At 35.5% G+C, this 13,629-nt stretch overlaps 1 protein-coding gene and 1 pseudogene across 2 annotated transcripts; one reads left to right on the forward strand and one right to left on the reverse strand.

The window, feature by feature from the left end:
* The first annotated feature begins 266 nt into the window (after positions 1-266).
* LOC119989791 (grpE protein homolog 2, mitochondrial-like) lies at positions 267-3,846 on the forward strand. Of its 2 annotated transcripts, XM_038835493.1 has the most exons (7): positions 277-359; positions 454-626; positions 2,153-2,342; positions 2,427-2,620; positions 2,741-2,908; positions 3,170-3,298; positions 3,415-3,846. In XM_038835493.1, exons 1-7 carry the CDS (start codon positions 281-283, stop codon positions 3,511-3,513), a joined length of 1,032 nt encoding a protein of 343 aa, XP_038691421.1. In that variant the 5' UTR covers positions 277-280; the 3' UTR covers positions 3,514-3,846. The 2 variants fall into 2 exon arrangements, with proteins under 2 accessions (XP_038691420.1, XP_038691421.1); XM_038835492.1 differs by having other exon boundaries at positions 267-359; positions 2,153-2,620.
* Positions 3,847-4,384: 538 nt separating this feature from the next.
* On the reverse strand, positions 4,385-7,223 carry LOC119988734 (annotated as a pseudogene).
* Positions 7,224-13,629: the final 6,406 nt, after the last annotated feature.

The following is a 13,629-nucleotide window of genomic DNA, read 5'->3' on the forward strand; positions in this document are numbered from 1 at the left end:
TCTAGTAATGTAGGTTTAGGTCATGGTTGAAATGTGACCTGGAAGAAGGTTACCCACCCACCCATTTTTTAGGAGAGAGTGGATTTGAGAGAGCGGACAAGAGCCTCTTGTAATAGAAATCACTGCAGTTTTAACTCAAAAAATTTTAACTGAGAACTCTAATCTGTTTGGTTTGTTTTCAGTTCTGCCTCGCTACTAGTTCCACATAAAAAAAAAAAAAAAAGAAAAAGACAAAAATACCCTTAACAATTCTGAAAATCCACTAGAACAAACGTAGCCGATGCAGGAGGCTTGCAAGAGCAAATTCGTTAATCTAAATTATCATTTCTCTACTTTCCTTCTCCACAAGCGCTATTTTGGTAATGCTCTTAATTTTTTTTTTCCCTCTCTCAATCCCTAAAACCCCTTACTGATTCTCTTCCTTCTTAAACCCTTAATTTATTTGGCTTTTAGTATACCGTCTTTATCATCTCCTTCGGGCTTCGACGATGGTGGTGTCTAGGGTTTTGTCGAGTGTCTCAAGGAGCGTGGGCCGACGGGCCTTGCAACTTTCTGCTTCGCAGCAGCATCAGGTCCCGTTGCTCTCCAATCAGCTTCACTCTCTTGCTTATGAATCTCGAAACAAGGTATGTCTAAATAAAAAAGACGGGACTTTTCGAGTAATTTGGGGAAAAGGGTTTTGTTAGGGTTGAGGGTTTTGATATAGCTGATCAAAGATTGATGATTTATTTACTATGTTTTATTGATATAGTCTTCTGGGCTATAAGAATATTGGATTTTTGTGTTTGATATCGTGTGGGGTTTTAGTAGGGTTTTAGGGTTTAGTTTGTTGCCATAGATTTAGGTTTCTCTTTGTTTAATATGGATTTAGTTTCTGATTTGAAGTCTTTGGTGTTCACTTTTGTGATTGAAATTTGGGTGTCTTATGTGTTTCTGGTATCAAAGCTTACAAATTTTGATTTGGTCTGATGAAGTTGCAGAATTTTATAGCTTTTGTGATCTCTTTTCTGTGTCCTCTCTTTCATATTGCTTTTCATTATGTTGTTTCCAGTATAATATAATTGTGGTTAGAGTCTGTAATAGGAGCTATTGGTGTCAACTTAAAGTTGAGTAACTTGGTATTCTCTTCTTTAATTTGATTTTCCATCTTTTATCATTTTTTTGATAGTTTTTCAAGTTTCTGATTATTTGTTATTGTGTTAAATTTGTAACTGTATTGTGCGCTGGCTCTGTCATCCTGTGTCCCACTGATTTGGAAGTGTTAAATGGTGTTACACTGTCACTTTTATATGAGAAACAATAGAGGGGTACTGGGGTACTCATAATTGAAATGTAGTTGGATTTTTCGGACAGGACTTTAATGTCTAAACATGTAAGGAAATATTAATCTGGGTAATTACTTGGCTAGGTACAATACAGCAAACGAAGAAGATTAAACTTGATTAGTGTTCTGTGTTTTTTAAGCATTTAAGGCTTCGTTTGGTACTCCGTATAACATCATTTTGAATCTGTCTGATACCAGATTCTTTCCAAACACTGAATATAATTAAATTATACATAAACTTATAAATGATAACTGCTTAAGATAATTTCTTTTTCACCTAGTGTTTATGACTCCTACTTAAAAGGTTTTTGATATTGTGCCAGTGATAATGGTTCCTGCCTTCTTGTGATCACTAATTAGCAATCAAAAGCTGACACAACCATACTATTACTGTTCACTATTGAGATGGGACGATCTATCATCATACAATTTTATGTCTCTTTCTGATATTTTGAATCAGGTTCTTAAGTTTAAGTTTCATTTATGGGGTTTGAGATTGAAGTTGTTAAGAGTAAGTTCTAGTAGGCTTAGTCTGTAGGTCAGAATTGGATTTCATAATAAATCATAAATAAGATCGTTTTGATTTTTTTCTCGGTATGCTAATATCAGGGTAGCAGCTCCTATGACTGGTATTGCATATGCTTGTTTTTAGCTTTTGGCAAGGCAGTCTTGTCTGTTCTTCTCTATTTGTACAGTACTACAGTTGTCTAACATTTTTCTAATTTCTCCAAGGTCGAATCTATGTACCCCCATTCTCTTTTCTTCTAACCCAGAGTTTAAAATGTAAAAAATGGAAATTACATCCTTATGTTCACTTTTGTCTTGCAGATGGTTACAAGTCAAATTCCTCTCTTAAATCATTCAGCCTTCAATTCTGTCCATTTTCAACGATTCGGGATGTCTTCTTCTGCTACCCCTCAGCCTACTGACAAAGAACATGGGAGCACCACAGATGTTGATCCAACAAATGCTAAAGTTTCTGATCAAACTGAAGCCACTGATCAAAATAGCGAATCAGGTTCATTTTCAGAATCCAAAACTACCATGTCTCAAACTGCAAAGAGGAGGAGAAGTACTAAACGAACTGCATTTTCTGATTCAGATTCAGAAGACCAAAGTGACCTCTCGGTGGATGATTTGGTAAAGGTTGTTGCGGAGAAGGAAGAGCTCCTGAAGTTAAAGCATGAAGAGATAAAGGCAATGCAAGATAAAGTCCTCCGAAGTTATGCAGAAATGGAGAATGTCATGGAGAGGACAAGACGTGACGCAGAGAACTCAAAAAAATTTGCCATACAGGTTTGTGGCAGTTGCAACGAAATTATGACTACTAGCTATCTTAATTCTTAGGATATCATGGAGTTGTTTGGTTATTGTTTTGGAAGTTTTTTACTAATATCTAGGTTAAAATATGCTCAGAACTTTGCCAAGAGCCTACTGGACGTTGCAGATAATTTGGAAAGAGCTTCTTCGGTGGTCAAGGTCAGTTTTGCAAAGATTGATACATCCAAAGATGCTGCCGGAGCCGTGCCACTGCTGAAAACCCTGCTGGAAGGGGTTGAAATGACAGAGAAACAACTTTTGGAGGTAAAACTTCTTGTAGCTTATGATGTTTTGACTCATTGTGATTTAGATGCTTGTAAATTTATTTTAAAAGGTTGAAGTGCCTTGTCCGGTATTTTGATTGCAACCATCTTTCATCTTCAAATGGAAAAATACTGTGGGTTTTTCTCTTAGCATCTTAAATATTGCAAAACTTGGCCCTGTGATGTTGGCTTTTTGATATAAAACAGCTTTCGTAGAGCTTAATCTTGTTGTTAAGAGATCTACATATGCTGTTGCTTTCAGGTATTTAAGAAGTATGGTTTAGAAAAATACGATCCTACAAATGAGCCATTTGATCCACATAGGCATAATGCGGTCTTTCAAGTACCAGATAATGCAAAGCCTCCAGGGACAGTTGCCCATGTCTTAAAGGTATCCATTAACCATTTAGTAATTGGGGTTGTTTCTTCCATTAATATATTCTTCTCACTTTCTTCGAATTGATGATTACCTAATGAGGATGTGCTGTTTCGTGTTCTTTAATATAGGCTGGGTACATGCTCTACGATCGGGTTATCAGGCCAGCCGAAGTTGGTGTTACACAAGAGGCAGAGAATGACACAGCTGCAAAAGGCTCTGAAGCTTGAGCATATGGCTTGTAGAATTGCTATTCGCTACGGCCTTTTCCGGGGAATTAGACCTATGTGCACATGAGAATATATAATGACCGTTTCAATGTCACATTGGTTTTAGGGACATTTTCTGGTGCAATTGAACACACCGAGTTTCCTGTCACATTAGCTTTTAGTTATGTTGTTTACAGTACTCTGGAGGACAATTCTTCCCATCGTTCTTTATTTAATTATCTCGTAATCTCTTGTTTTTGCCATAAAAGATGAAATGATAAGTTGCTGTTTTGCACCGCTTGTTATGTTCAATATCTTATGTATCAGTATGTTAATTTTGAGTTGGTCGATGAATGTCTGTGACTGTAATGCATGGATCCAAAGATTCATTCCTTGGGCCTTAATTCAATTTTTCCATTTGCTCACTTATTCCTTGAGGCTTGAAGTAGCTTTGTTCATGAAAAATTCCTTGTATGAAGATTGCTACATATATATATATATACACTATATGTTATATATAAGAAATTAGCGTAAACAAATACTTCTCCATTGTTTCAATATTACAACATCATGATGAAGCAAGGTTGGTCAAGTAACTTTAATGTCAAATGTGTGACATCTGTGTATTGATTTCATGAACTAACCACCAAGATTTAGCATTCATCTTCGCTTCATCACTTATAGAATCATGATCTCTAAAAGAATCCATAACACCAACAAAATCTAGCATTTCAACAACAAAAAAAGGACATTGTTGACATGTCAAAGACATGCCCCGGCCATGTTAGTATTGGATACCGTTTGGACACCGGGACGTCGCCATTTTAGAGATGTCCGTGCTTCCTAGAAAGTCACATCAACAGCTTATGGAGAAGAAAACACAGCCAAATAATATGAAAGGAAAAACTGTTCATATAGCAGCAACAGCATAACCATATTTACAAGGGAGTAGACTAGCACTAGATACTATATACAAACTGACCTCACCTCACATAGCAAACAAAAACACCAAACTACATAATTATTAATTAAGACTGATTCAATACATAGGAATTGGTCTCTCGTTCTCTCACATAGGAACTGGTTCAAGGAACAACATCTCGACAAAACCTTTCAGTCTCCCTGGATTTATGCTATAATTAAGCATCTTGATACTTGTAAAGAACATCTATTATTCGTGCCAGGTTAAGAACTGGCATCTGGATAAGAAATGGAACTTCCGTTGGTTTTATGCATAATTCATTCACATCCTTCCATGACTTAGCGATGCTTTTCACGAAGATTTCGATCACCTCTTCCTCAGAAACATTGTATTGGTTCATGTAGCACTCCATCCCCGTCGCGACGTGTCTCCTCTGCTTCTCATGCTACAAATTTTGATCACCAAAGGCACATGATTTTCTCGTTACAAAAAGAAGTAATCGAAAATGATAAAAATCTAAGTAGCTTGGTATCCAAGTTATCCCAGCTGTTGAGTTGGACGCATATGATTCAAATGAATTCGTGGGCTCCACACATCCCACATGCTGTGCAGATGAAATATTATGCATGCAACTTAGCAGTTACGATAACTAGGATATCAGCTACTAGAATTCCTATCATTACTGGATATATAAAAAATGGTTCAATACTTGTTGAAATCTCATCCCAAACACATTTAAGATATTATCCGTTCTTAGCCATAGCCCGCATGGATTTGTTCTTCATGGGGCCTAGAAAATTAATGCGTCTGCAATATGAGAGGAGTTGAAATTCGTTTAAAAACCACTCGCCTGGGTTATGACAGACCGATTTGAGATTTTTAGTCTTAACAATACTCGGATTTCATACATACCGCTCGAGATACTATGTCGTCCGTAAGTCGACAAATCATCATCAATGCTCGATTGATTTTCGGAACGCTAGTAATCCACTCAAACGCCTTTGCCCCAGCGATTTCTCCCATTCCTAATAGAGCTCCAGTTGGGATTGCATTGTAACAGCTTGAGATCAATGAGTTTTCAAAGTACTCCTCAAATGGTGGTATGTGACCTTTGTTCAACCACTCAACCTCAACTTGGTAACCCCTAATCACTCTTTGCACCTAACAAGAAAAGCAAATTGAAACTTCAGTTTAGTTAACTATATTGATTAATGATATATGATTAATTATACTACCGCTTCCTTCACATAAGAGACACAGTGTGATCTTCCTTCCTTTCTCAACAGATCCTCAAATCCATTATAAACATCTAAAATGGTCTTATACAGAAACTTCATATTATCTGGTACTTGATCAATAGCATTGATATCCCACCTGAAAAATCAATGGAGAAACACACTTATTGAATAAGAGCAACATATATGTTCAAACAATAAAACGGTGAGAAACATAAGAACCTCTGCATTGCATCAGTGAATGGTCGAAGTTCTTCAATGGTACCATATGCATCATATGTATCGTCTGTGATTGTCAGTAAGGTTATAATTTTGGTGAGAAAACTCCATGCACGTGCATAATGTGGCTCAAAGTAGACCGAAACGCTCCACAGATACGTTTCTACAAGTCTGTCTCTCGCGTAAAATAAATTTTTCTTAGCGTTTAAACCCTTGTACCACCTGCAATATACAACAATAAGAAAGATCGATTAAGATTCACCGATGATTTCATGAGATTCGGCCAATTTTCTTGATGGTGGGATATCATTGAGAAGTTATAGGAAGCCGTCTTATCAATTTAAGGTTAATATTCCAAATTGAATTTTACCTTCCAACTTCACTCAACTCTCGTCGATGGAGTAACTGCAATCGATGGAAATCAATCTTTGCAAACTTGAGCAAGAGTTCGTCACGAGCCTCATCTTTTTCGTAGAAAGAAATATATTTCCCTATTCTTGGTATACCCCTATGAAAGGATTGTTCCAAGACATTAGCTATGTGGTTTTGAAGACGAGGGCTACATTGGCTTGCCATGGACATAAGATTAGTCCTCGCATAAGCAATTGCTTCGTCTAGAAATTCTTCTCCATGCATACTCAAGTGAGCCGCTTCGTATAAGCTTAGCACGCCCTTGACATCGGTCGATAAACTCAACATGAACTTGCCATCATCATCCTTGAATTTGTCGAAAACATCTGATTCACAAGAAATTTTTTGGTTGTAAACTATAAACCAAATCTCAAAAGTTTAGTCAGAGTGCATGAACACCCATTTATGTATCATGTATACTTTCTTACCGCTAGAAATTTTGTAACCGTGTTATCTAAATGCGTGAAACAGAAGTGCAACAGTGCATAGGTCGTAATCATTGTCATCAAGAGCTTTAGACTTGACAAGATCAAAGATTTGATGCATTTGATCTTCAATCTCACTCTCAAAATGATACGACACACCAAGCCGGCATAGCGTGTCGATCAATTTCACTCTTTCAGCTGGATCAATTGTAGAAGAAGCCATCAACAAGTCTTTTAGTTGCACTTTCAGCTCTTCCACTTGTTTTGTGTATGATTCGAGCCCCTACATATTAACAATGTTCAACAAGAATTTTTGTAAGCACACGTAAACACACTCAAGAGCATAAATGACGAGAGAGGCAAGGGATGATTATTACTGAGTCATTTGAAGATAGGGAAGCCATAGCATCGTAGTCCCACAGTGCTGGTGGATAATTCGCCAACGGACGGGAAACCTCGACTGCCATAGAAGACGAGAAATGATGGAGAAAATGTATAAAGCGCAAGAGCTATTATGGAGAGAGTAAATTTGTTGAGCTATAATGTGCTGCAAAACTTGACAATTTATGGACACATCAGCCTCAGGCTAGCCATTACATACCTCAAAATGATAGAGAGATTCCAGCCTTTGGTATCTCAATTATCTTAGCTGCTTTGTTGGACGCAAATGATTCAAGTGAATTCGTGAGTTTTCACATGTCTCACATGATGCACATATGCACATAAAATCATGTGCGTACAACTCAACAGGTAGAATAACTGAGACATCAATTATTGGGATCTCTATCATTATTGTTACGTATGTCAGTGATCTAGGCATTCCTCAACCATGACTTTATGTGAGTGACGTGGAAAATGCTCAACCAAGGCTTGGTGCTAGTTACTGGAGTCTAGGCATATCCATATCTGCAATACTAGTGACATGAGAGGTCCCGGATAAAGATTCTGTTTGGTAGAGTGGTTGTGTTGATTTTCAACGCTATCTGTTAAGCAAGCTGTCAAAGAAAAAACTGAGTTTAAAGCTGTGAAATAAGTTGTGAGTATTTGATAGAGCTGTAGGTTAAATTGTTTAAAATATATTTTGTTTGTATTTTTTTAAATTTTAATTATTTTATTTCAATATAATATAAATTATTATAATTATTAATATGAATATTACATTTGTATCATATGAAATTTATTTAATTATAAATATTTATGATTATAAATATAATTTCGGGATAATTTATTATTAATTATTTTATTTCATTAGTTTATAAATTATAATACTAGAACTAATATTATAATTAATACAAAAATGACTTACAGTAAAATAAATTAATGAAAAATAAAATAAAAATTCAAAGGTTGACCCATCTCATTTTTTTTAAAAACCATATATTATGAGCCACAAAAGTCGACGACACCTTATCTTTATGAAAAAATAAAGAATTCATAAAGTTTGCACTGATTAAAACGTGGTATCCGTCACTTTTCTTAAAAAAATAATAAAAAGATCAAATAAGCCTTGAACGATTAAGCAAAAAACTCATTCCTGAAGCTTTTTCTTCGGGAAGATAAAGTTAATGGTAGTTCAGCGATACTGTCAGCTTAATAGAGTTGTAGGTTAAATTGTTTAAAATATATTTTGTTTGTATTTTTCAAATTTTAATTATTTTATTTCAATATAATATAAATTATTATAATTGTTAATATGAATATTACATTTATATCATATGACATTTATTTGATTATAAATATTTATGATTATAAATATAATTTCGGGATAATTTATTATTAATTATTTTATTTCATTAGTTTATAAATTATAATACTAGAACTAATATTATAATTAATACAAAAATGACTTAAAGTAAAATAAATTAATAAAAAATAAAATAAAAATTCAAAGGTTGACCCATCTCATTTTTTTTAGAAACCATATATTATGAGCCACAAAAGTGGACCACACCTTATCTTTATAAAAAAATAAAGAATTCATAAAGTTTACAATGATTAAAACGTGGTATCCATCACTTTTCTTAAAAAAATAATAAAGAGATCAGATAAGCCTTGAACGGCTAAGCAAAAAGCTCATTCTTGAAGCTTTTTCTTCGGGAAGATAAAGTTAATGGTAGTTCAACGATATCGCCAGCTTATTCGACATATTTGGTAAAATTTGTATCATTGACGGTATCGTTAGCTTTTAAGCTTGCATCAACACCCCGTCAAACACACAAAAAGTGAATATTGAGCCGACTATCATTGGAGGCAAGAACAATTCACAAAGAATCAATTTCTTCAACGGATCAAAGTAATAATTATGAATTTCCTTGTAAAAAAATGGGTCACAGTATCCAACTCTGTTTTTGAATAGAAAACAATTATCATCTTTGTAATGTAGATTTATCTGTTGAGTTGAATTGACAATTTAATTTGTATGTTAGCCGAATCTCTACAAGTAACCTATTCAACTAAACCAACTGATGCAAATTAGTATTGAACTCACAACAATACTAATTCACTAAGATTAAAATTGATAAACAAAGATAATAATATGAGAATCACTCTCAGGAACAAGGACTCACTCCTAAGAATCTCTTCTAATACAAAGAACATTCTTTCATCTCAAAACATCCTCCCAAATACAAAGAAAGAACTAGAATAAATAGTGAAATAATCTTCAGAAGTAATAGGACAACGAATTAGTAATGAATGAATTTGTGCAGTAACTTGAATAATTCCATAACCTTGGACGTCTCTAATTAAACAGCTGCATTTTTTTGAGGACTTCAAGTATTTTCCCAAAGGACTCCCCACAATAATTTCAGTCCATCCGCCCGGATCAAACATTAGAATATCCTCCTCATCAAATTCGCTATAGCCTAATTTAGTTCCTTGATCATCTCCTTTGACCTCCATGATGTCAGTTCCTTGATCAGCTCCTTTGACCTCCATAATTTCCTCTTTAGTCTTCATCAAATCTTGATGGATTTGTGCCGTGAATATCCCTTTGATAATCATAGGATCATGCTGGATTTGATCACGATTTCCCTTTGATTCAAGCCCACTGTTCGCACCAATTCATGCCCGCATGATACGAGGCATCCGGGTTTCTATTGCATCATTCCCGCCGAACCAACAAAAATTCAACTCCGTCGAATGTAGAAGCCACGGAGTTCAATCCACCAGGGTCAAAACAAAAGTTTAATCCACCAGGATCCAAAAACATTAGAATATTCTCCTCGCCGATTTCACTACCTTGTTGCCAAATGGATTGTGTAGTGCCAGCATGCTCCTTTGTGGCAACTGAAGTTTGTGTTTCATTGTATTCAGTTGAACATAAGAAAACAACGTAGTCCCTTGAATCAAGATCGTAGACCAATCCATTAAAAAGACCTATGAATTTCTTCCTTGAGTTGTCTGCATTGAAAGCATTAGCCATGAAAGCTAACTTCAAAGTAGCAGGGGACGACTTGCAAAATGCAACCTTGGAAACTGGTGGCATGGAAATCTTAACGGCATCTTCCACAGGTAAAACGGGTGCCTCTACACTTTCTGTCTTATAATGAACTGCAGCAGGTTTTGTTGCTGATTTTGTGATTGGCTCACCAACAAATCGATATTCTTCACCCAGCTCACACACCTGGTTCACAGACAAAGGCAAAGATTGGTGTTTCACATGATCAAGATCATGTTTCTTCCTTTCTTCCTTCTCTGGCTTTCTTTCATCGGTATGGTGTTGCCAAGAATTCCAAACAATCAAGTTACTCCCAATCTTGTTCAATTTCTGAACTATTACTGACAGTGTTTCCAAATTTTGAGTTATCGCTTGAAGTTGACGACAAGTTTCAATCATGTCACCTTTCAATTTTTCGGAAAGCGCTGGAGCACACGAATTTCAGCTACGTACCCTATCATAACAGTCCGATTTGGAGTTGCCATCTCGAGTTCAAGTTCGTTCGTGTATAGAAGTTTTCATGATAATCTTGGTGCAATTCACACCACTGCACCCCATCATACTCGTAAGAATCAGTCCCCGAATTACAAAACCCATTGTAGTAGTCAGATTTGGAATTCATCCAAGAAACCTGTTCTCTACGAGAATAGCCGTAGCCGCTGGAAACGCGAACACTACTTCTCCATCTGTTCAGTCTTGAGATATGTCATTTGCATACGGTTTGCTTCAGTCATGCCTATCATCTTGTTGCCATTTTCACGCCTATAATTATCCTCACCAATCATGCTAATGATTTGCTGAAGATTCAATCCAATATGTTGTTGACTTGCCTTTTATTATGTTGCCATTTTCACACCTTCAATCAGCCTTTTCAATTATGAAATTGATTTGTTGGAGATTCCATCTAATGTTAATGACTTTGCTGGTTGGCGCCTTGATTTCCTCATTGATAACGGGCTTCCTCTTTTGGACCAAGAGTCAGCTCTCTTGCATCACCAACAATCAAATTCTAAGATGTTTAGATATGAAATCTAAGTTACATAATGTGTCAAAACAATATGTCAATTACATTTCAATAGAGTAACCTATTCAACTAAACCGACAATCAAAGTCTAAGATGTACTTAGATATGAAATCTAAATCACATAATATGTCAAAACAATCTGTCAATTACATTTGCGTTTTCATCACGGATCTGGGGGCTTCACAATTCGTTTAAAATTATAGAGTCTACAATTTGAATCCAATGGTTTGGGAGGTGTCACATCACACTCATTTTGTTTTTATAATTTTAAAACTTGTCTGATTTTTTTCTCTACCATTAGATTTGAATGATATATTATTCTTTGTCTTTTTTTACATTTGTCCACATGCCTGTGAACCTCTTTTGAGCGTCAAACATTGTTAACATCAAGAAAATTTTAAATATTACATATTTTGTTGAATAATCATCCACGTTATCTGGATTACCTATGTTAATTAACATTCCAAGGCTTACGTAACCTCTCTTGAGCTTCAAACATTGTTAACATGAAGAAAAATATAAAATATTAGTACATATTTTGTTGAATAATCATGATTAGCTGGATTGCAAGCATATGTTTTTTGCCCTGTACATTACTAATCCATACCAACCTGGTCACATGCGTTTGACGTAGAATTGCAATGTAAAACAATTTGTGAAAGTTTTGACTAGAAACCCATTCCCGTAGCCACCCCAGTTATTTTTCCATAAAAATACCTATACTTGTTAACTAAAGGGGCCGAGGGGAGTACCCATCTTAGTCGGGTCGAATTATTTCGGGTATCTATCGGGTACGAACATTTTTGACATCTCCACTCGAGACATTGGAATGGGCCAACTCCTAAAACAAGAGTTTGTATAAAGACGATGATTTAATGAGGAAACACCAGTTCTGTCAGTCAGCCCTCCAAGGGGCAGCCTTGAGATAGAGCCAGGAATGATTGCTGCATCTTCTAGGGGCTCCTTCCTGGTAGACTAGCAATATAGTTAAACACGATTAACTCCATTCTTGCATCGGAATAGGCTCAAAGAACAACAACTTGATACTTGATGTAAACTTTGATTAATACTATACTCATCCTGGTACTTTTTAAAAAAAAAAAAAAAAAACCACCACAGAGAATTATGTTTTCGGTTGGAAACGAATCTTAAATACACATAAACCTAACCCAGTCGATTGCCAACCAAGCCAACTCCTATTGATTCTCATCCTGGTACTTGTAAATCCACAAAGTGTGCGAGGTTAAGAAATCTCATAAGGATAACCTTTGAGACACGTGTTGGCTTTAAATGAGTCAAGCTCCATATTCAAGCTCGAGCTCGAGCTCGATAAGGTCTGGGAAAATATTTGTTTGAAATAATATTAAAAAGTTATAAATTATATATCATCATCCGATATTTTATCCAAAAAAATTAGGATTGACTACATGAATTTATGAGAAAAATTAAAGGGAATTCATTATATTTATTCGCTTCCTCCATTCATCTCTATTTAAGATCATATTTACATCAACTTCTATTGATTTCATATCTTTTCTTACTACTTCAAACATGTATTTTTAGGTATTTTTCTCTGCTTCGTACTCTTTTTTATACAAATTTTCTCGATTCTCTTCACTACCACACCATTATCTCTATATGGTATACGTGCCCATACCCTATAAATTATATATCACATTCTAAAAAGCAATGTCTCTTTAAGCAAGAGACGAAAGAAATGGAGATAAATACTTCTTAAATAATGACAACTTATTGAATTCAAGGTTCAAATTAAAAGTGAGACTACGTTTGGGCTTCAACCTCTGGAGGATTTTTGTGGCCGAAGCCCGTTGTCTTGTGGGCTGGGCTTCATCATGGGCTTATCCACAGCTTCAATAAAGTTTAATACGCGCCGTTTCAACACAAAAAAAAAAAAAAAAAAAAATCAAAATCATTAAAGCTCTCTATCGTCAAAACATCCAACTGCTGATAGCTTTCTGCACAAACCAACAATGGATCAAACTCAGTCTCACGAAACTAATCAACGGGAATTCGATCTCTCTTTCCCTCAAAAGCCCATTTCTCCAATTCAAGAACCCACAAGGAGCATCCAATCCTCACAAGCTATTGTCCATGATTTATCGGTGTTTGATAAAGTCATTATGGAAAAAAGTGAAATCTCTACAACTCTGTGGACATAAGAACATTGTCAAACCACATAAATATTGTGTCTGTTATAGTTCTGTTGTTTGCATCGTTCTCTCCATAACATGGACTTCCAAGCAAAATTGACGAGTGATAATTTTCAATTTTTGGTTAAAAAAAAGAAAAAGAAGAAGAAGAAGAAGCTAGTCATGAAAGCAGCTGTGACACAATTCAAAGATGGATGGTACAACTCTCTTCTTCCACGACACACACAAAAACACCAAACTATATAATTAAATAAGATTGAGACAACACATAGAAATTGGTCCCTTATTCTT

Source organism: Tripterygium wilfordii, chromosome 21 (genome assembly GCF_013401445.1).
Source record: "Tripterygium wilfordii isolate XIE 37 chromosome 21, ASM1340144v1, whole genome shotgun sequence".
NCBI classification, from domain to species: Eukaryota; Viridiplantae; Streptophyta; class Magnoliopsida; order Celastrales; family Celastraceae; genus Tripterygium; species Tripterygium wilfordii.

Coding starts and splice junctions, on each gene's coding strand:
- LOC119989791 (XM_038835492.1), top strand. CDS start 281: ATGCAGGAGGCTTGCAAGAGCAAATTCGTTAATCTAAATTATCATTTC. Junction 360..453: donor TCTCCACAAGCGCTATTTTG/GTAATGCTCTTA, acceptor TTTGGCTTTTAG/TATACCGTCTTTATCATCTC. Junction 3,299..3,414: donor CAGTTGCCCATGTCTTAAAG/GTATCCATTAAC, acceptor TCTTTAATATAG/GCTGGGTACATGCTCTACGA.